General features: G+C 35.6%; 1 protein-coding gene across 1 annotated transcript in view; it reads right to left on the bottom strand.

The window, feature by feature from the left end:
- The window catches only part of PAM (peptidylglycine alpha-amidating monooxygenase), a 279,448-nt gene that overhangs the window by 39,942 nt on the left and 215,450 nt on the right, over positions 1 to 24,056 (bottom strand). Inside the window, exon 15 of the mRNA XM_012001518.1 lies at positions 14,195 to 14,515. Coding sequence (XP_011856908.1) covers positions 14,195 to 14,515 — 321 coding nt within the window. The remainder of the gene's footprint in view (positions 1 to 14,194; positions 14,516 to 24,056) is intronic.

Below are 24,056 nucleotides of genomic sequence, written 5' to 3' on the forward strand. Positions count from 1 at the left end.
AAATATTTTAAACTTTGTACTTTAATTTTTTCTTTAATAAAAATTAACAAAACATAGAACAGTAGGATGCCCAGATTAGTTCAACCTTTGCTGAAGCATCTTCTTTCTTTCCCTTTTTTTTTTTTGCTTAAGCATTTTCAACAACTATTTCCTAAGCGTATTTTCTGTGCAAGGTACTATGGTAGAATCTGGGAATGCAAAGGAATAAAACGTGGTTTTTGGTCTTAGGAAATAAACAAATATAATAGGGCTATAATAGGATAGGAATATGACAGAATTAAATGTTTTTAAAACCCAGGAACTCAATACTTATGACACAAAGTAGTACAGGAATATAGGAGAGGGCCCAGAATCCTTCCCAAGGCTAGGGCTGGGATAGGGTAGGATTAAGGTCTACTTAAAAGGTTTCCCATGGGAACAAACATTTGTGTTTGCACTTAAAGGTAAGGTGTAATTCATCTAGTGTAGAAGTGCACAGATAATATTTTTGTCAAAAAGAATAAAAGTGAGGATGTTTGTAATTGCAAAATGTGTTTTAAGATTTTTTAAAATAATCAGGAAAGGATACATGTGTATGCTGGGTAGAATGGGGGGCTGGGGACTGGATTAGCTGACCCTGAGATCTGGTTTAGACTTGAAAATGTACTGATACCACATAAAGAGCCTGGATTTAACAATGATCATATAGTGTGTAGTGTCTTGACCTCTACTGAAAATTTTGAGGCACATTACAAGTACTTTATTAGCAGCAGTAAAGCACAGAGTCAGGGAATAATTTGCTTTGGAAATATTTTAGAGCATATGAAAATGTCATTGTCACTCATGTGTATTGTGATATGCCTTTTGGAGAGAAGGTGGGCAGAATGACAGCTGGTATGCCTGAATTTGCAAATAATCCTAGGCATAGAAGTGGATGTGAATGGAGCTGCTCAGATGAACAGTATCTATCATCTGTCACCCTTGCTTGTCATAAAAGGGAGAACAACTGCAAACTTCTGCTACTGGCAATTGGGAGCCACTGAAGGTTTAGAAATATGTTTTACTGGTACAAAATAATTGTACATATTTATAGGGTACATGTGATATTTTGATACAAGCATGATCAAATCAGGGTATTCAGAATATACATCACCTTGAACACTTATCATTTCTTTGGGTTGGAAACATTTCATATCTTCTCTTCTAGCTATTTTGAAATAGACAATATATTGTTGTTAACTGTATTTACCCAACTGTGCTATCAAACACTAAAAGCTGTTTCATCTCTACATGTTAGTACCCATTAACCAACTTGTCTCCATCCCCTTGAATCTTTCCTGGGCTCTGGTAACTATCATTCTATTCTCTACCTCCATGAGATCAACTTTTTAAGCTTCCACATATGAATAAGATATAGTATTTGTCTATTTTTAGCTTATTTCACTTAACATAATGACCTCCAGTTTCATATATGTTGCTGCAAATGACAGGATTCCATTCTCTTATGGCTGAATAGTATTCCATTGTGTACACACACCACCTTCTCTTTATCCATTCATCTGTTGATATAGTCTTAGGTTGATTCCATATCTTGGCTACTGTAAATAGTATTGCAGTAAACATGGGGGGACAGTTATCCCTTTGACTGACTTCCTTTCCTTTGTGAAAAATGTCATTGGTATAATGACTGCATTAAATCTGTAGATTGTATTAATGTTTTCACACTGCTGATAAAGACATACCTGAGATTGGGTAATTCATAAAGAGAAAGAGGTTTAATAGACTTACAGTTCCATGTGGCTGGGGAGGCCTCACAATCATGGTGAAAGATGAAAGGCATGTCTTACATGGTGGCAGACAAGAAAGAATGCAAGCCAAGCAAAAGGGGTTTCCCCTTATAAAACCATCAGATCTCCTGAGACTTTTTCACTATGAGACGACAGTATGGGAGAAAGTGACCCCATGATTCAATTACGTCCCACTGGGTCCCTCCCATGACACATGGGAATTGTGGGAGCTACAATTCAAGATGAGATTTGGGTGGGAACACAGCCAAACCGTATCAGGTAGTATTGTCATTTTAACAATATGTTTTTTTCAGTCCATGAGCAGGAATCTTTCCATTTTTTTGGTGTCATCTTCAATTTCTTTCATCAGTGTTTTGTAGTTTTTCTTGCAGAGATCTTTCATCTCCTTGGTTAAATTTATTCGTCAGTATTTTTTAAGCTATTGTAAATAAGACTGCTTTCTTGATTTATTTTTCAGCTAGTTCATTATTGGTGTATAAAAATACTACTGATTTTCATATGTTGAGATTTTGTATCTTGAAACTTTACTGAATTACTTTATAAGTTCTAAGACTTTTCTTGGTGAAGTCTTAAGGTTTTTCTCTATATAAGATCATGTCATCTGCAAAGAGTGACTAACCTGACTTCCTCTTTTCTGATTTGGGCGCCTTTTATTTCTTTTTCTTGCCTGACTGCTCTGGTTAGAACTTCTAGTACTATGTGGAATAAGAATGGTCAAAGTGGGCATCCTTGTCTTATTCCGGTTCTTAAAAGACTCTCCTCTTATCTCCATTCAGTATGATGTCAGCTGTGGGTTTGCTGTATAGGGACTTCATTACATAGAAGTATATTCCTTCTATGCATAAATTATTAAGAGTTTTTGTCATGAAGAAAAATAGAATTTTAGCAAATGCTTTTCCTGCATCTATTGTTATGATCATATGGTTTTTGTCCTTCATTCTGCTGATGTGCTATATCACATTTATTGATGTTGAACCATCCTAATATCCCAGCAATAAATTTCACTTGCTCATGATGTATTATCTCTCTGATGTGTTTCTGAAGTTGGTTTGATAGTGCTATGTTGAGGATTTTGTATTTATGTTCATCAGAGATACTGGCTTGCTCTTTTCTTTTTTCACTGTATCCTTATCTGGTTTTGATATCAAGATAATGCTGCTTTCATAGAATAAATTAGGAAGAATATCCTCTTCTTCCATATTTTGGAATAGTTTGAAAAAAATGATATTAGTTCTTTATAATTTTGGTATAATTCAGCAGTACCATCTGGTCCTGGGCTTTTCTTTGATGGGAGATTTTTTTTTTTTTTTTTTTTATTACTGATTCAATCTCATTACCTGTTATTGGTGTGTTTGGTTTTCTATTTCTTTCTAGTTCAAGCTTGATGGGTTTTATGTATCCAGGAATTTATTCGTTTCCTCTGGGTTTTCTAATGTATTAGCATACAGTTGTTGAAAACTGTATGCTAATACAGTTTTCATACAGAAATCATTATATCTCTAATGATTCTTTATATTTCTGTGGTATTTGTTGCTATGTCATCTTTTTCATTTCTGATTTTATTTATTTGAATCCTCCCTCTTTTTCTTGGTTAGTCTAGCTAATTTTTGTTTATCTTTCAAAACGCCACCTTTTTTTTTTTTTCATTGACCTTTGTATTTTTTTAGTCTCTATTTCATTTAGTTCTGCTCTGATCTATTTCTTTCCTTTTACTAATTTTGGGTTTGTTCTTGCTTTCCTAGCTCTTTGAAGTGCATTGTTAAGTTGTTTGTTTGACATCCTTCTACTTTTTGATGTCGGCATTTACCACTATAAACTTCCCTCTTCGCACTGCTTTTGCTATATTCCATAGGTTTTGGTACTTTGTGTTTCCATTTTCATTTGTTTCATTTTTTTTTATTTCCTTCCTAATTTCTTCATTGAGCCAATAGTTGGTCATAAGCATGTTGTTTACTTTCCATGTATTTATACAACTTCCAAAGTTCTTCTTGTTATTGACTTCTAGTTTTTTCCTTTGTGGTCTAAGAAGAGACTTGATATAATTTCTATTTTTAAAATTTTGTTGAGACTTGTTTTATGGCCTAACACATGGTCTATCCTGGAGAATGTTACATGTGCTGTTAAAAAGAATGCGCATTCTACAGCTGTTAGATAAACTGTTCTGTAAATGTCTGTTAGGCCAATTTGGTCTAAAGCGCAGTTTCAATCCAATGTTTATTTTCTGTCTACATGATCTGTCCAATGCTGACAATGGTTGAGGTCCCCAACCATTACTGTGTTGGAGTCTATCTCACCCTTTAGGTCAAATAATATTTCCTTTATATACCTCTGTGCTCCAGTGATGCATATGCATATATATTTAGAATTGGTATATCCTCTTGCTGAATTGATCCCTTTGTCATTATATAATGATCATCTTCATTGTTGTTGTTGTTTTTTACTATTCTTAAAGTCTATTTTACCTGATACAACTATAGTTACTCGTGCTTGTTTCTGTTTTTCATTTCCATGGAATATATTTTACCATCCCTTCACTTTCAGTCTTTATGTGTCTTTACAGGTGAAGTGAGTTTTTATGAGCAGCAAATAGTTGAGTTATGTGTTTCTATTCAGTAAGGCTGTCTATATATTTTAAGTGAGAAATTTAATCCATTTACATTCAAGGTTATTATTGGTAGGTGAGGATTTATTTTTGTCATTTCATTAATTGTTTTCTGATTGTTTTGTATAGCCTTTTTTTCCTTTCTTTCTTATTGTTTATCATTGTGGTTTGATGTTTTTTTGCAGTGGCAACACTTGAGTCCTTTCTCTTTCTCATTTGTGTGTTTGCTCTGCCACTAAATTTCATTCTTGTGTTTTTGTGATGGTAGCTATTGTTCTTTTGCTTATAGAGGTAAAATCTGGACTTCCTTAAACATTTCTTGTAGGGATGTTCTAATGCTAATGAATTCCCTCAAGTTTTGCTTGTCTGGGAAAACTTTGCTGGGAATAGTTTTCTTGGATGAATTGTTTTTTGCTTTTAACACTTCGAATATATCAATTTACACTGTCTCCTGATCTGTAAGGTTTAAGCTGAGAAAGTTGCTGTTAGTCCGAAGGGGGTTTTCTTATTTGTGACTTGATGCGTTACCCTTGATGTTTTTAGAATTTAATCTTGTTTTTAACTTTTGAAAATTCTACTATAATGTGTCTTGGAGAAGACCCTTTATGTTGAAGCTGTTTGGGGAACACTGGGATTCCTGTATCTGGATATCTATATCTCATCCAAAATGGGAAATTTTCAACTGTTACTTTATTTCATTAAATAGGTTTTCTATACCTTTGTCCATCTCGACACCTAGAACAATAAAAATTACAATATTTGGTCAGTTTACGTGTCCTATATATCATATTATGTAGGCTTTCTAATTTTTAAAATAGTTTTTCTTAACATCTTTTTTTTTTTTTTTGAGACAGTCTCACTCTGTCATCTAGGATGGAGTGCAGTGGTGCTGTCTTGGCTCACTGCAACCTCCTCCTCCTAGGTTCAAGTGATTCTTATGCCTCAGTCTCCCGAGTAGCTGGAATTATAGGCATACACCACCCAGTCTGGCTATTTTTATTTTTTTTGTATTTTTAGTAGACATGGGGTTTCACCATGTTGGCCAGTCTAGTCTCAAACTGCTAGCCTCAAGCAATCTACCAGCCTCAGCCTCCCAAACTGTGGGATTACAGGCATGAGCCACCATGCCTGGCCTTACTGGGTTATTTTACAAGATGTCTTCATATTCAGAAATCCTTCCTTCTGCTTGATCTAGTCTATTGTTGAAGCTCTCAACTGTATTTTTTTATTTCATTTGATTAAATTCTTCAGTTCCAGGATTTCTGTTTGACTCTTTTTTATAATATCTCTTTGTCAAATTTCTCATTCAGACCATAAACTGTTTTTCTGAATTATTTGTATTGTTTATCTGTGTTGTCTTCTATTTTACTGAGCTTCTTTAATATCATTATGTTGAATTCTGTTTCAGGAATTTCATAGGTTTCTTTTTTGTTGAGTGTGTTACTGGAGAATTATTGTGTTCCATTAGAGGTATGTTTCCTTCTCATGTTTCTTGTGTCCTTACATTGATACCTCTATATGTGGTATGACAGCTGCTTCTTACAATTTTATTGATTGGGTTTCATAAGAAAAGATGTTTTTCTTTATAGATGAACTATAGTGTTGGTTGAATAGGGTGGTTGGTTTTAATTCTAAGTGGACACAGTAGTATCTGTATGATTTCTTTGGCTATAATCAGCATCAGTGGTGTCTCTTGAGTTCCTCAGCAGCTTAGGCTGCAGTTTTTAGTAGAATCTAAGGTGAGCCTTTGCAGAGGACAGGGACACAAGGTGGGTTGATCCTTGGGCCCCACTGGCAGCAACAGTGAGTTGAACATGACAGGCTTTAGGCCCCTAGGTAGTGTACGCAGGTATCAGTGGTAGCAGGTCCAGGCAGCTTACTCAGGTTCTGGCAGTGGCAGTGGTGGGCTGGGTAGGCAGTTAGGTCCTTGGGCCCAGGGGTGGCATGCATGGCATTAGTGAAGGCAGTATCAGCACCGAACCTATCCTCAGATCCCCACTGGTACATATGTACACAAGCAGTGGTGGTAATGGGCTGGAAGGACCAGTCCTCAGGCCCCATGTGGCTCATGCAGGTGGGTGCTGGCAGCAGTGGTGATGGCAGGCTTGAAAGACCCATCCTTAGACCTCTGGGAGGAGTGCACAGACACCAGTGGTGGTAGACGGGGTGGGTGAATCCTCAGATCCCTGGACAATGTGTCTGGACTCTGGCAGACTGAGCTGATTCCCAGTTCTCAATGATGTGGGCAGGCACTGGCAGGGGCAGTGCTGGGTGGGGAGGAACTGTCCTTAGGCTCTCTGATGTTGTATGCCCATGGGAAATTTAAAATATGGGGTGACATGATTAATGCTGTATATTTGAAAGTGAACTCTGGAAACAGAGTAGAGGCATTCGATTTAGAAATGACTAGATAAATCAACAGATGGATAAGTCATTCCCCTGTCAAATTTTTAAAATGATTTTAAAGTTGCTTAAATCTTAGACTGCACTTCCTTCATTCTCTTCTCATTTAGTTGTCATAATTCTGTACTCATTCACCACTTCTGAAGCTTCTAGATGGGTTCCAAAGGAAACTCAAAGCTCATGACAATGCAGATATTTAATTGCTTTCATCACGTTCTCAGAGCTCAGAAGCACTACAACTAGACAGAATTCTTTAAGGGCAAGGATCATCCCTTATTCACAGTTTTGTCACCAACTGTCACATAGGGCCTGGCCTACTTACTGTATGGCCTGATAAATGCATTAAAGTCTGTGTTTTAGTTTCTGCTTGTTTATGGTATCAACTAGCATTCAAATTCCCCTATAACCTTATAATTTATCTGTACTAACTTTTCACCCATAGCAGAATGCTGAAGATAGTTTGAGAGTATTCAATGAAAATGCTAATTGGCTAATTACTATCAATAAAGACAATAAACACATATAATGGCTTCTGGAACCTTTCTATTCAGTGGTCTACCAACTAGGTACTGGGAGCTAAGTGCTCATGAAGATGCAGTTACTATTCTGACAAAATATGCAACGTCTAAAAATTGCATTATTTTGGGGTCAAATATGAATTTCATAAAATATTGGAAATACTGTTTAAAGAACTTTAATCTGGCTATGAATGATCTCAGTTATCATATGCCCTTAAACTGGTAAGTGCTTGGAAGTCTGCAAAAAAATATGGACGCATAGGTTGTTTTGAGCGTATCTTCACCAATTACAAAAACACTCATTTGTCACATATTAGAATCCTTGTAGGTTGGAAATGTTCAAGAAGGAAAATTAATGTAAATATCTAGAATGTATTTATGAAAATATACACCTTCAATGAATTTTCCAAACAGTAAAAATGATGTGTAAAAAAAATGTATGAAGTCTAACACCATGAGCACCCTGGTTCTTTTAGTATTGAATGTTTAGAAAATTTATATTAATTATTGTTAGTTTTATTTTAAACTGTCTTTGCACACTTACATTACTTAGCCAAGTGTTCAAAACTTTCAGGATCTGAGTCTCTTTATTAACCAGAAATTCTAGGATAGTTAAAGAAAAACTGAGTTCATGTTTTTTTCTGTGAATATTAGCTAAGTTAATTAATGTTTTTGCTTCCAGTGTCCCCATATTTTTAATTATCCGGTAGTTAAAGGCTATTCCCTATATGATGAAATGATCAAGAATAAAGGCAGTGATTTAGGACTAGTGTGTATGTAGGTGGAATTAATACTGATTATTATTCCAATTCCTGCTCATCCTGACATGAGAATCAGAGAATGCTAGAACCATATCTGAATTATTCCATACAACTGTCTCATTTGACAGGAAAAGAACTTCAGCCTTGAGCCAGACTATAGGCCTCAATTTCAGGGATAGTTTCTAATCCCCAATTAAGGACAATTTCAAATCCTTATTAAAGAAATTATATGATGAAATATATTTGAGTTCTACCTTAAACACTTTTGATGATAGAGCAGCTAAAAATTCTAGTTCAGATTTCTCTTAGTTATTATTTAAGAAATGATTCAATACATGACTAGTTAATGCTACAGATTTACAGTGTTAGCCTAAAAATTAAATACAAATTTCTTACCCATGACCTTGGGCAAGTCATTCCCAACTCTGTCAGTTGCTCTAAATTCAGATAGCAAATGATAGAATTATTTCAAGCTTGATTGCTTGTTTTTAAAATCTGGAGTTGAGAACATATTACTAGAAACAATACTTTTAGAAAAATAAGGTAAATACACATTAGCTATTGATCCTAGCAGCTTTAAAACAAATTTGTTTTTGTTTCTAAAAGATGATTAAAAAGTTGAAAGAAATCTTGAAATCTTAAAATATTTTTTCCAGTGACATATAACACTTTTTAGTGATAAATAAAATATATCATTCTATAAAGAATCCTTACATTTATTATAAATATAGGTTACTGTACAGCTGCATATCCTGCCATATATTCAGAAAAAGAAGTTACTACTTTTAGAAAAAAATTAAATACAGCTATTAAAATTGCATCAATTAATCATGAAAAAGATTAATAGATTGCACTTTTTCCAGAAAGAGATTAATATTAGTGATCACTGTTGTATTCACATGAAATTATTAATAAGTATCTGAAAGGGCATTCATTTATCTGTGTTACACAAAGACTAACAGAGCTAAAGTTGAGGAAAAAACATAATTTCAAACTCAGAACTATGAATTAATTTCAGTGTAAAAAGGCTCTTCACATTTAAGAAATAGGACTGAAAAAAATCACTAGAAGACTTCAACAAAAACAAAGTATGGTGCTTGCTTTTTCTGTACTTGTAAATTTTCATCTTTTGAGAAAAGGAAGACTTATTTTGGCCAGGGATTGTTATTCATCAGAAGTGCCAGCAATAACTATAATTAACTAAAACTATTGTAGAAATATTTATACCAAAGTAAGAAAGGCAACAAGAATTAATTATAATGTTTCATTTAATGGGAGTGAAGTGAGGAAGAGATTTACCATATAAATAGGGGCTCAAAAACATTAGCAAAATTCTTTTCCTTTTTCAAGTTGCTTTAATTGCAAATGAGATTTTAATCTTGGTAAAATTGGCTGAATACTGACTGAGAAAGCATGACCTATTGATATACCTATAATACCTACAGTTATTACAATTGTAGCCTGAGAAAATTAGATGACTAGAAAAAAATCATCTTCCTATTTGTATATCTAGGGTGTTTGTGTATATGTGTGTGTGTGAGAGAGATGCAGAATAACAGAGTGATTAAGAAGCAAGACTTGGGAGCAAGTCTGCCTGGCTTTGCATCTTGGTTTCTTGAGCTGGGGCATTTTGGATATGTGACTTAACCTTTCATCACTTTCTTCCTCTCTAATGAATCAATGCATGTAAAACGTTAAGCTTGGCTCAAAGTAAGTGCTATGTATATGGGTTTTTGTTTTTTTTTAACCATTCTTCTCCCCCCAGAGATGAAAATTCAGCCAACTGGATGGTTTATTTTACCCTGAAAATTCTGCAAGACTTGAACCTAGAAGTAAGACTATGACTGAAATATAAGAATGGACTCTGGAATTAAGTATAAGTTGTTCATAGAAATGAAGAAAACACTAAATGTATCATAAGAATAATTGAACACCTTCTGAATCCTCTTATCTGATCAGAATTGTCACACAAATGCAGGTGTATTTTCTCACATGCAGAGGTTTATAATACATACTGAATCAGGCTTCCACATGCAAGTATGTGGTAGTCCAATCAAATCTGCCACTCAATAGCTAGTTCTACTTTTTAAATGTTCAATGAGTCTAGTTTCCAGAGGGCAAATAGAATAAAGATACCTAAGATTTTGTTTCTACTCTATTAATGCTATCTCTATCTAAACTATTAATGATAGAAACTAAACTATACCAAGTTTAAAAAGAAGTGCATCTGAATCTTAGTTTATTGAGGTTAGCATTTTCACACTGTATGTCATATATCGCATGCAAACATCAAGGTAGATCAATGTAAGTGATCACACGTTTGAAGAGCCACAAGCTCCCATTGTGATAAAACACTGCCAAGTCACTTTTTTCTCAACTTATCAGCTTAAAGTGCCAAATTTTGCTGCTTTCCCGCATACTGCAAGAAAATTCTCTGTCTCATAAATGCTGCTTAAGATCAAGTAATCAATATTTATACTTTGGTATTTCATTTTAAAAATCTCAAACATAACATGACAGTAATGGTAGCAGTAATAGTCACAACTGTTAATGTATCATAACATTTTTAAATGCTTTCTGCATGCTGACGCTGTTCAAAGCACTTTGCATGTATAATATTATTTGACCTTCACTTGAACTCTGTGAGGAGTATACTATTATAATCCTCATTTTATAGACGAGAAAACTAAAGCCCAGATTTTTTTTTAATACTTGCCTAGAGACCACATAGAAAACTGTATAGCTGGAATTCAAAGCCACCATGCAGTCGGGTACCTGGACCTGTAATATTCTACATTATACTGTCTCCATGAAGTAGTTTCTAAATTTGATTTTGGCCAAATACAGAATTGCTTTTGGGGAAGCTGTATTGTATATGTGTGTGTGTGTATGCATGCGCACACGCGTGCGCATATGTGTGTTTGGAAGCCTGTGATTATTACCTTCTACTTGATGGGTGTCCTTTCAAACAACAGTTTGAAAACCTCTGGTCTAGTCTATCTGAACTTGTCCAGGAAGTTTCTGTCGCTAATGCTCTTTTCACAATTGTCTAGAGTTTTCACAACTTCACCAAAAATCATGAAGATAAAACCTAAAAAATTGCTATTCGCAGATATTTGTAGTTGTAGAGATACAATAAGACACAGTACTTAACTATCTTGTTCTGGGGAATGATAAGGACTTTCTCAGCTGTGCAAAGTCAGCAGATATCATTCTATTGTGTTCTTCATGCAGCTTGGTGACCACTGATATCCAGCCCATACTGAGGTGGAGAACCCAGTTTTAAAGGCAGATGCCAGGGTGGAAAACAAGTGGAATCCTGATCAAACTAAAGGTTCAGAAAATAGTATGTTTTTGAAACCCTCAGGTGTTCCTAGGCCTGCCATACAGTCACAACCAGATTTTTGAGCTGATCTGTTAATTTCACCTTTGAACCCTCAGGTCAACTGGATGGGCTTCATCAGCATATTATAGTTCCAGCATATAGATAAACTGATGAAATCTAAAATACTGCCTCAGAAAACATCATTGTACTAGATTATGCTGGTGTCAACAACTGGGGACATCAGAACAGGGTTCGGAATAGAAATATCTCCATCGTCTAAGCAATGAGGGTCCAGTGTTCCTGGGAAGTTTATCTGAACTGGGCAAGCACATTAGCATCTCTTTGAGCACAATTGTATTGAAATGTAAGAAACTAGAAGATGTACACTGGAAATAATAAAGTCCAAGTTTTAGATTTAGATCTGTGACCTCATTCAAATAGATTAACTTCTGGCTTCAGCTTCTTATTTGAAAATTAACAACAGACGTCAAAGATATCTGAAATAAATATGAGCTATAATATGAAGCAACAGACCAGCCTGACATTTTTGTTTTTATAATAATCTCATATAAAAATTACTTTCTTCTTTGCAACAAATATAATTCCTTATTGCAAATTAGGCACTTAGGGAAACAGTTAATTCCTCCAGACCATTAGGCTCATTCTCAGCTTTGCCTGGAGTAAAGAAAGGGTATGAAAGAAACAATGGAAGATTATATATCAAATTTCTTCTCCTTGACTATACCCTGAGGACTAGACATTAATGAGATTGCTAATAAGTTTTATTAGGGCCCTATATGCTAATGACTTCCTACTTTATTTTTTTGCAAAATGGAAGCTTCCCGAGGATAGGTTTTCCTCTGGCTTACCCAAAGGAATGAAACAGCATCAATTAAAGTTAGATATTATACTGCATTGTAGTAAACGGTGAAAGAGAATTAAGAAAAAGCCTTTTAGAAATAGCTTATCTAAATATGAGTTTTTGTTTTGCATTTTATTTTTTAAAAGTTTTCATAATTAGAGTAGTGAAATTACATCAAATCACTTTAGAAAGGAAATACATGTTCCTTTCTTAATTTGCAGTTGTGCTATATGTTTCTATGACTCATTGTTACTCACTTCAGTGACATTCACAGGAAAGAAATTTCCCTAAACAGATCCTAGAGAAGCATTTTTCTCTTGAGCACTACCATTTGACCACTTTGGAAAGTATGAGGATATTTGCTAAGTATATGCACTTGGGTATTTTAAGGGCTTATTTCGTAGAAAAACTGAGTAAGTTTCAGAAATGCGATATCTTAAGTCAAATTCTGACTGTGACCTTGACACTCTTGATGCCTACAAATGACCAAGATACCATTTCAAATCCAAGAATAACAAAGACAAATCATGGAACAAATAAAGTATGCTGCAACTCACATTTCACACATGAACACAATTGTATTCCCACCAAAGAGGCTCTTTTCCCTTTTATATTTCCATGTTGTCTGGGTTACAATTCACTGTCCTTAAAATATAAGTTCAAGCAGACATTCCTGTGTGTTTTGAAATGGATAGGGGCATGATAAACTAAATTTCTAGGCATCATACTCAGAGATGCTGATTCAGTTGTTCTTTGATAGGATTCAGGGGTCTAAATTTTTCTTACACACCCTAGGTGATTTTGAGGCAAGGAGGTCCAGGGACCACCTCGTGAGAAACACAGTTTTATTCGACAAATCCAGAATGAGCTATAGCAGGGCTGATCCTGTTTAAACACAAAAAGTTAAAAATCCAGGTTCCAGTTAACATCTCACAGAAACCATTACGCCAGTACCAATGGACTATGTTTTGAAACTCTCATGTGAGCAAAAGGCACTGCATGCTATTTTTTTTCAATTATAAATAAAAATCAGCTGGGTGTTGAATAATTTATGGCTTCCTACAAAGCTGAATTTGAAAACATCAAGCTGGCAGCCTGTGCCATTCCAACCCACACATGGACAGCTGCCATGCACGCATATCCGTTACTTTTTTGAGATTATCTCCACATGCTGTATTATCTGACTTTCCACATTAGCAAGTAACATGAAGCACAATCAATATCACAGAGGCCACAACACAATTAAAGACAAAGATGAGGCATCCATAGCTTGCTGGTACGGAAACCTGAAGGGAATAAGGTATTCTCCTCTACTTATGGAAGCCTATTTGGGATCAAAATAAAGATAAATCTGATAGTTATGGACTTACCAGAGGTCCCTTCAGAAATACTCAACTTTCCAATTAAGATTGTAATCGATAATGAAACTTAAAAAATCAAAATCATAAAATGGTTATATTTTACAAGTCAACTGGATGAGAATGTTGAAAGTGTAAAATTCCTTTGAGAGGAATTTTATTACCTTACAAGGAGATAGTATATGAGCATTTCTTACACTGGGACTTTACATATCAGGTTTTGAATTTTCAATGTATTTCCATTGAGCAAAATGAAAAATATTCAATTGTAAGAATTTTTATCCTGAATTTCATATGCCGCATTTCCCCAAATGATTCAAATATTTTTTGGTCCTTGTAGTTCTGGCTCACCAATAGAACAGGCACTAAATTTATGCAGTAATAGACCAAAACCAAAACAAAAAAAATCTTCAAAGGTGGTATCTGATAGCCCAAATCTGAGTAATATTTTTTCTAACGGTAATAAGTCCTTTTCATTGATGAATTTTTTCACCCATTAATTCTTATTCCCTTCAGGTTTTGCTAATGTGGAGTGTAGCATTTCACACTTTATTGCTTAAAAGAAACCCTACACGCACCTCCTGTGTGTTCTGGTTCCCAGGTGCCTTCACCAGGTAGGGGCTGCTGTAATGAGGAAACTCTGCTCTCTGGTGGCCTCAAGGTAGATACTAGTCTGTGGAATTTGTGAATTCTGTCTCTGACAAGAATAGCATTACCCCTCTCATGTTCTGCACCCTCTCTGGCATCAGACCGACCAAGATCCTTTTTTTGGACTACATTTGCGATCTCGGCTACCAGGTCTGACTCTGATTCTGCCTTTTCTGTAGGATTATATTTGTGCACATGAACAACATCTTCCCTTTCTCCTAGCAGCTTGGAAAGTAGTGAATAGAAATCACCTGTGGAAAAAAGAGAAGAGATAAGGGCGTGGAGGGTAGATAAGATTGCAAAATTTACAAAATTTGGTGCTTTAAAAAATATCTACTCATTTCTCATAATAAACAAGAGAGAAGTTTGCACTCAGACTTTTAAGCATAGGAGGGGAAAAAAAAAGAAAAATTCCTAGACCAGTGAATTACTTTATTTCAAAATCATCTATTTCTTTATGTTATAACATCTATTGACATATTAGTAGGAAAATGCTTATGTAATTGCATGGCACATTTCCATAAATGGTTTGCACAGTATAGTTTAATTGATATGGAAATTAAGAGCTCATCAGATTTCTAAAATAAAATATCATCAATAGCTACAGTAGATAACAGCTACCTGCACAAGAAACTCTTTGCAGTTGTCTTAAAAAACTTATTAAAGTGTAAGCCATAAGAAATGAAATATACATTTCTCGAGCAGGAAATATACATTTCCTGTAAAACACAAGTAAATGTATATCCATTTGACAATTGAGAAACCTAAATTTTATTATTATTTTGTTAGCAGTGCTACTGTAAGTAACTCTAGTTGTTCCTCTTAAACAAAAAAATGAGCAAGTGAGAAAAATAATTTTTTGAGAAAAGAATACTTTTAAATCAGCTTCAAAGGAAAAGATTTTAATAAACTAATATCATTAGGGTGATTCGTCACTAAAATGTATTTTATGCCTTCCTGTATTAAGGAGCAAACTTGGGTATGAGACGCCAATTCCATGAAAGCAAATTATTTATAAAATATTATCACATATACAAAATATGACTACAGAAAGTTCATGAAGTATTTTAACCCTCATCATTCCCATGATGACTTCTAATCCATTTATATCAACTGTGTGAATGGTAAACATATTATCAATGAAAACACAAATCTACTCTCCTACACCAAACCCAAGGGCAACCACCAATTCTTCCTTTTCCTCATCCTATACTAAGTGCTGCTAATGAAGAAATTACTTATGACTATGGAGTCCTGTTGCTTACATTTTAATTACATTTACAGCACAATTAGAAAACATTTATAAAATCTCTTTTCATGACCATTAGGAAATGAAAATGATAACTGGTTTAGCCATGATGTATTTCACTGAAGAATATATTATTAAGAAGGTGGTGCAAGGGGAGATGAAGTCTTTTCAAAATGATGCTAAGAGATTCTGTCATGTTTATAAGTAGCCTTGGTTTAATGTTTCAAAGTAGGTTTTCAGTTCTTGCCAGTGAAATCAGCTTATCCCAGGTGAAATCTTCAGTCAGAAAATAATTACCAAGTAATAGGGCCAATCTCAGTAAAATGAACAAAGCAAATTGTAAGTCAACCAAATCTATTAGGGCGCAGTGGCTTTCTGCCTCACAGAAGAAAAATTAATACAGTACATTACTGCTAAATTCTCATGTACCACACATTAAATATAAATAGTTTCATATGCTTATACAATGAAACGTCTTATTTAGGAAATAAAATACAAGAGTATTTCAGGGAAAGATAAGCCATTATTTAAAAACTTGAGGCTGGGAGTGGAGGCTTACATTTGTAATCCCAGCACTTTGGGAGGCCCAGGCAGGAGGATCGCTTGAGCCCAGGAGTTCGAGACCTGCCTGGGCACCAGAGTGAGACCCCATCTCTTTAAGAAATAAAAAAATTAGCTGGGTTTTGTGGCATTCAGTTATAGTCCTCACCACTTGGGAGGTAAAAGTGGGAGGACTGCTTGAGCTCAGGAGTTCAAGGCTGCAGTGAGCTATGATCACGCCACTGTACTCCAGCGTGAGTGACAGAGACAGACCCAGTCTCAAAAAAAAAAAAAAAAAATTAAAATTAAATAAAAACTTGAATCCATACATTTAAGCTATTATTGTTATTGAGACAGGGTCTCTCTCTTTCACTCAGGCTGGAGTACAGTGGCGTGATCATGGCTCACTGCAACCTCTGTGTTTCGGGTAGTCTTGATGGAGGAAGACAGGTTCAGAACTATGCACAGTCATTCAGGTTGGCAAGAGAGAATCTAAAAGCTGTGATAAAATATCAAAGGTAGGGCATTCCAGTTCATGTGAATTTATCATTTAAAATTGTCACTGGGTTAGGAAAGCAAAAATTGTTAAAATAATGTAACAGGCTTGGCTGCACACAGTTGCACAGGCCTTGCCAGAACAAAGTTTCAGAGCAGAATCTCTACAAACATCTCCTTACATGAGAGAGACAGGCCACTAGATGGCTATCTCTTACATTCCTATGCCCAAATCGGAAAGAGTTTTTTCCTCCTCTAGTGTACTGGATATCATATGGAATCCTGAAATGTCAACCAATTTTCTTAGTCACATTAAGATGTTTCTTTAGAAAATACATCTAATGAATATAACAGAGTAGAACATAAGTAAAGCAAGTTGGTGGTCCTGACCCCTGTGTCATCTAGATCTCAACATTTCCTTTTTCTTTTCAGTTTATGTTCCACTCATATTGGCTTTTCATTTCCTTGAATATCAAGTCTAAGAAGATGTTGTTTCTTCTGCCTGGACCACTCCCTCCCCACTAATAAACTAGCTCCTCAACTTTCAGATCTTAGGTGTCACATCAAAAAAGCCTTCCTTGACAATTCAACTCAGGGGTCTCTGCTGGGTGCACCTATAGCACTCTGGTCTTTCCCTGTATGGCAACTCCTCCATTCAAATACACATCAAATCCTATTTCTGTGCCTCTAAGTAAGTTCTACTTTGTACCTTTAAGTAAATTCTACTTAACCTAACAAATACAGTGACAACAACCTTTAGAAATTATTTTGTAGATTTAAAGAAGGCAGTTAATATTAAAATACCCAGTCCAGTGCATATCATAAAGTAGGTGTAACTAAATTATAGCTATTATAATTACTAACTGAAAAAACAAACTAATTGCAACATGTACCTGCTTCAACCTGTGGTTTACTTAATATTTTAAAAATCAGCTCCTTTTTCGTAGTCAAGCATCTGGATTTTCATAACAGAAAACAAAAAGCCCTTTTAGGTCCAGGCGTGGTGGCTCATGCCTGTAATCCCAGCACTTTGGGAGGCCAAGGCGGGCGAATTACTTGAGGTTGGGAGTTTGAGACCAGCCTGGCCTATATGGTAAAACTCCATCTCTACTAAAAATACAAAATTTAGCCAGGTTGGTGGTGGGCACCTGCAATCCCAGCTACTTAGGAGACAGATGCACGAGAACTGCTTGAACCCCAGAGGTGGAGGTTCCAGGGAGCTGAGATAGCATCACTGCACTCTAGCCTGGGAGATAGAGCGAGACTCAGTCTCAAAACAAACAAACAAACAAACAGAAAACCCTTTTAGGTTTCTAGCCCTCTATTTTCTTAATAAGTCCCTGTGGCTACTACAGCTAATTGGTTCCTGGCTTTGCCAAAGGAGGCTGTATCTGTACTCTCTCCGCGTCTTTTAGCATATTTTTGGAAAAAGAAGTCTCTCTACTCCACTGTTCTGAATGCCATTCCTCCAGCACTCCCTAAAGCCTCTCCTGTCTTCTCTCTTTTCTTTTCTATTAATAAATACAACTTCTTTACCTCATATCTGACTCACAGGCTATACATACACTCACTTAGGGCTTGAGTTGTTGTGGAGGTGGGGAGAGACCCTCCTCTGACATAACATACCCTTCAAGCTTTTCCATCTTCTTTCTCCATTTACAAGCTCCAACACTGTCCAAAAGAACTTTCTGTGATAATGGATGTAATCTATGTCTGCACTGTCCAACCTAATAGCTGCCAAACAGACACATGGTGCTGAGTGCTTTGTAAATGGCTAGTGTACCTGAGAAACTTAATTTTTTATTTTTTACTTTGAATTAATTTATATTCAAAACATAAATATTTTCACCTAGTGTCTACCATATTGGATGATGCAGGGTTACTTGCTGATTCATTCTTCCTTACATCCTTTTCCCTCTCTAAATTGGACGCATTTCTTTTCACTTCCTATTTCACCACTGTATGACTTCTCCAAGAGGTAAGGGATCCTAATTGCCAATGCTAATAGACTCTTTAGTTTGATCTATTGGGAGCCTGTAGCCCTGCTGAAAGTTCCCTTCAGAACCTCTTTCCTTATAATGTTGTTCTTTACAGGTCGTCTCCACCTATCATCTGTTCTTCCTCTTTTTTCCGTCCATCATGTAAAAAAGACAGGTGTTTTGGAAAGTCTGTCCCTGACACATTTTTCCCCTGGCTAAAGCCTCTTCCTACTAAGTGATCTCAGTCACTTACAAAACTTAGCCTACCACCTCTAGGTACATGACTACCAAGCCTGGAGCTCTCCTAACACCAAACTGATGTTACAAAACCGTCTTCTGGAAAATCCCACTTGGATGTCTGTCTCATAGGCATTTTGAACTTAAAGTGTCTAAAATGGAGCTCTTTATCTTCTCACCATATTTTAACTTTTTTATAGGATCCCTCTTAGTGATGACACTCTTTTGAGTAAATCAACTCAGAAAACTGTACTCTTCTTTCTCTAACCAGTGAGTCACAAGGTCCAACCTAGGCTGATTTGCAACATCAACTTTTTCCTCCTTACCACCGGGACTCATTTGGGAATCTTATCCTTTTATTGTCATAGTGAAAGACTCTTCTCCTTCCTCAGAAAGGACCCCCATCTCTGCTCTGGATGACAAAATCTGTCTAGGATGGTATTAAAAGTGGCTCTACCTCTACGGAACTGATGTGTGATTGATGGCACCCCACCCGCCTTGGACATTCCTGGGTTATATCCCCATAGTTACCTTTGCTGCAGCTCTGTCCAGCTATGTATTTCTGGGTGGTATATTCTTTTTTTCTTTCTTTCTTTTTCCACTGGACTAACTTTGATTGGTGGCATTTTTTAAAAAATTATACTTCTGGGATGCATGTGCAGAATATGCAGGTTTGTTACATAGGTACACACGTGCCATAGTGGTTTGCTGCACCCATCAACCCGTCATCTACATTAGGTATTTCTCCGAATGCTATTCTTCCCCTAGCCCCCTAGCTGCCAATAAGCACTGGTGTATGATGTTCCCCTCCCTGTGCCCATGTGTTCCCATTGTTCACCTCCCACTTATGAGTGAGAACACGCAGTGTTTGGTTTTCTGTCCTTGTGATAGTTTGCTGAGAATGATGGTTTCCAGCTTCATCCATGTCTCTGCAAAGGACATGAACTCATCCTTTTTTATGGCTGCATAGTATTCCATGGTGTATATGTGCCACATTTTCTTAATCCAATCTATCACTGATGGGCGTTTGGGTTGGTTCCAAGTCTTTGTTATTGTGAATAGTGCTGCAATAAACATACGTGTGCATGTGTCTTTACAGTAGAATGATTTATAATCCTTTTGGTATATTCTAGGTGTTATTTTCTATTTCTGTTCTGGGACTCACTGCTAAGGTGACCATATAATTTGTTTCTCAAACTAGAATATTTTTTAAAAGGAAAGGGGTGTTACTAATATTTATACTAGGCATAAACTGGGACAGTCCTAGAAAAATGGAGATGTTTGCTGCTTACCAGTTGTTGACAGTGTTAACATATTAAGAACTATATAAACTATAGAAAATAATAATAGCAGCTAAAATTTCTTGAGAGTTTAGCATGATCCATTCACTTTGCTGTATGCTTTATACTGTTTAATACATTTAATCTCTATTAGTTATTATTGTCCTTGTTTTATATGAAGAAACTAAAGGTACAATACTAACCTGCACAGCTGGTAGGAAATTGAACTGGGATTTGAAGGAGATGGTCTGACTGACAGTTGCCCTCCAAATTGCTCACTAGACTGGATTCAGGTTCCCCTGTCTTTTCTGTACTGGTCATTAAACTTTTTCCTACACAGTCACCTCAAACTTATCAATCTTACTATACTTAATTGTTTTTCTTTTTAAATTAACCATCTTCTGAGCTCAAGTGCTAGGTTTACTCTTTAACTGGGTTTCTCTTTGTCATATCCTGGTCTATCTTGTCCATATTGTAACACAAGAAATGTGCAAAATGGTCAATACATACATACCATAGCAATTTGCACAAAACTAGCTTAAAAAATGACTAGTTTTTGGCTGGGCACAGTGGCTCATGCCTGTAATCCCAGCACTTTGGGAAGCCGAGACGGGCAGATCACCTTGAGGTCAGGAGTTCGAGACCAGCCTGGCCAACAAGGTGAAACCCCGTCTCGACTGAAAACGCAAAAATTAGCCGGGAGTGGTGGCAGGCACCTGTAATCCCAGCTACTCAGGAGGCTGAGACAGGAAAATTGCTTGAACCTGGGAGCTGGAGGTTGCAGTGAGCTGAGATAGTGCCACAGCACTCCAGCCTGGGTGACAGTGCAAGACTCCATCTCAAAAAAAAAAAAAAAAAAAAGACTAGTTTTCTTTGATTTGAAAAAATGTACCTTACATGTGTGACCAAATTCTTTAAGATGTTCTAAAAATACTTTCTGTATATTTAAATTATCTCTGGGAAGGGAGAAATTACAAGATACAAATGTAGTTTTATATAAAAAAGCCCTTCTCATTTCTTATTTACTGTCATAGTTCCAGAGATTAGTACTTTCCCTATCCTAGCAGATACTCAATAAGCAATTCTTGGATGAATAATAATTTGTTAAAAATGTCAACCCTTGCATTTTCATTAGTAGAGATAAAAATATTTCCTTGATGACTTTAGGCTGCAGTAATTTCCCATTTTTAAATTTTCTTCCCTCAACCTTTGATTCTTATAAAATACCCCAATGATCTAGATCTTTTAAGTAATTCAATTGAGTGAGTTTGGTGTATGGAAAACACAAGTATAGTAGCAGCTAATGTGTTGAGAAAAGGAACGCAGCATAGTACATGGGAATCTAATAACACCACCAATGAAACTTAAAGTTCGTAAGTTGTGTGCTTGCACTAACTACTTTGTGTATCAGGGACATTTTTCTATTATCAGGGACCACTCACTATTCCCTGCTCCCAGCATGGAAATTTCCTTGGTTTACTTTCAGGAATATGGTGAGAAAAACTAAAATAGATGAAATATACATTGAAAAATTGTCCTATGAAGGTTTTTTTTTAAAAAAATGCTTTAAGATTACTGGATAGAAAAAAATAAATATCTAATTTTTTGGAAATTGTAAAATCTTAATGTGGCAGGTGCTATTATTTTTTTTAAATGATCAAGTACCTCTCAAAACTTTCCGGAATATAAATTCCCATTTCCCACACAAATTACTAGTTCTTCATTACCTAAAAAAAACCCAGCTCTTGTTACTGCTTATTGCTCTGTGATTTCTATAATATAAGGAGAGTAAATAGGATGTTCAGCAGCAGTTTAACCACTGACAAAATATGCCAAGTAACCAAGTTAACATGATTAGAGCCATGCAACATAACTGATTAAAGAGAGGGATATAAGGAACAGAAAAATAAAAGCATCTCTTTTTAGAATTTAATATTTTGTTTTATGACTTAGTCTTAACTGATTTTCCCTTCGGGTTAAAGTCAATTTGGTTTATTGATTGTTTACTTACTACTATCCCATAACATTTACTCTCTAGCCTTAGAGAAATAAAACACATGACCACGGTGACCAGCTCAAGGATCACAAAGGAAGTGAACTTTATTATTTCTTTCCCTTATAGGACTCATTTGAAAAGCAATCAGAAATCAACTTTTCTTCCTTTGTAAGAAAACGACACAAATATAAAAAAGGAGAAGATAGGAGATTATAGTTTTCATAACTACCATGCACACAGATCTATATTGGAAAGCCTAACTGTGTGATAAATGATCATTCACATCTGCCTATTCTGTTATTAGGAAACCAATTCAAAACAGCATTCAGTCAGCTTCCCAGAGCCTTGGGGGGTATTTAGAATTGTGTTTGATAGATGAGTTCAATAAATAAAGACACGTGAAGTGCTCATAAATCATCAGAAACCAATAAATTGTTAGTAAATAGGAATACAAACAAAAACTGTACCTTCTTTGAAACAGCAAAGTGGCATAGAGAGTGCTTGGAATTAGTTAAGATGTTACTAAAATTATTTGTGTTTTATTGGAGGATCAAAGGAATGCCCTATTTTGAACAAATCAATGAAACATAAATTTTAGCTACCATACCCAGCCTTTGTTTAACTCTTCCCATAAAATGCTTACAACTGTAACTTTAGCAGGCTTTGACAGTAGGCTATTGTGTTTTTAACTGGCAACCTTGTTCCCTTGATTCTGCTTATTTGATAAAACATGCCAACGGTAATTCATTTTTGTTAGCATAAAACCACTGTGAAATTACTGTTTCACAGAAGGTGTCCGAAGACCTTTAACTATCTGGGGTCATGGAATATTTTCCCTCAACAAATTATATTTTTGTCATATTCTCTCTGCCTTGGGAATATAGTAGCTCATGTTGACCTTTGAGTAGAAAGATTGATTATACGAGGGCACAAAGACTACAATGAAGAGATTTTGGAGCAAACTGAATAAAACATGTTAAAGGCTGTTTCTACAGCCAAAGAAATGTTGTCCAGAGCATAATACATAATAACAAGGACATACTGTTATTATAGATTTTGACTTTCAATTCTGCCTGGAATTTAAGACAATGAATCTTCCCAATACAACAGACATAGTTTCAACACTACATCTAAACTTCAAATATTAAAGAAGTGAGACACTCAAATTCAGAACTCTTAAATGTAATTTTGTAGACTTTTGCTTCCATCTAGTAAGCTTCTTAGTTTCAAGCCTATATTCTTTGCTTAAACAATGGTTATAGAAAGTTCAGGATGTTTATAGCTTTGGTATAGTGAACATATATAAGAAATTATAATGCATAAGAAATAAAGAGAACTTACAAAATGTGTGGGTTTTCTAGAAGTGCCAACCTTAATATATGTGAGGAATATCTGTGTGTGGGGTGTGTGTGTGTGTGTGTGTCTGCTTTGAAAGACATCAATGTGAACTTCCTCATTCTATAGTCTCCTAGGATTCATTTCCTTCATGCAAAAGCACTGCCTAATTGAGTCTATTGTATAGTTTATTGTACTTATTACATATATAGGTAATTCTTCACTCACAATGTCTTTGAAGGACGGTGACATTTTAGTTTGTTTTAAATATCCATTTGTGTTTTTCTGCCTGTAGGCAGACATAATCAACTCATTCGCAGATAAATTCACTTATATGCAAATGGGTTATTTTGAAATTTATTTTGAAATTGATATAGGCAGGAATATGCATGTATTATGCAGCCATTAAAAATCACTCTTGCCAATAATTTTTACAACTGGAGAAAATATTCAAGGTATATTTTTAAAAAGGGACTATGAAATTGTGTATACATTATAATTAAAATAATGTGCATTACATTTATTGCAGCACTATTCACAATAGCAAAGACTTGGAATCAACCCAAATGTCCATCAGTAACAGACTAGATTAAGAAAATGTGGCACATATACACCATGGAATACTATGCAGCCATAAAAAAGGATGAGTTTGTGTCCTTTGTAGGGACATGGATGCAGCTG

This window comes from Mandrillus leucophaeus, unplaced genomic scaffold (assembly GCF_000951045.1).
Source record: "Mandrillus leucophaeus isolate KB7577 unplaced genomic scaffold, Mleu.le_1.0 Scaffold662, whole genome shotgun sequence".
NCBI lineage: Eukaryota > Metazoa > Chordata > Mammalia > Primates > Cercopithecidae > Mandrillus > Mandrillus leucophaeus.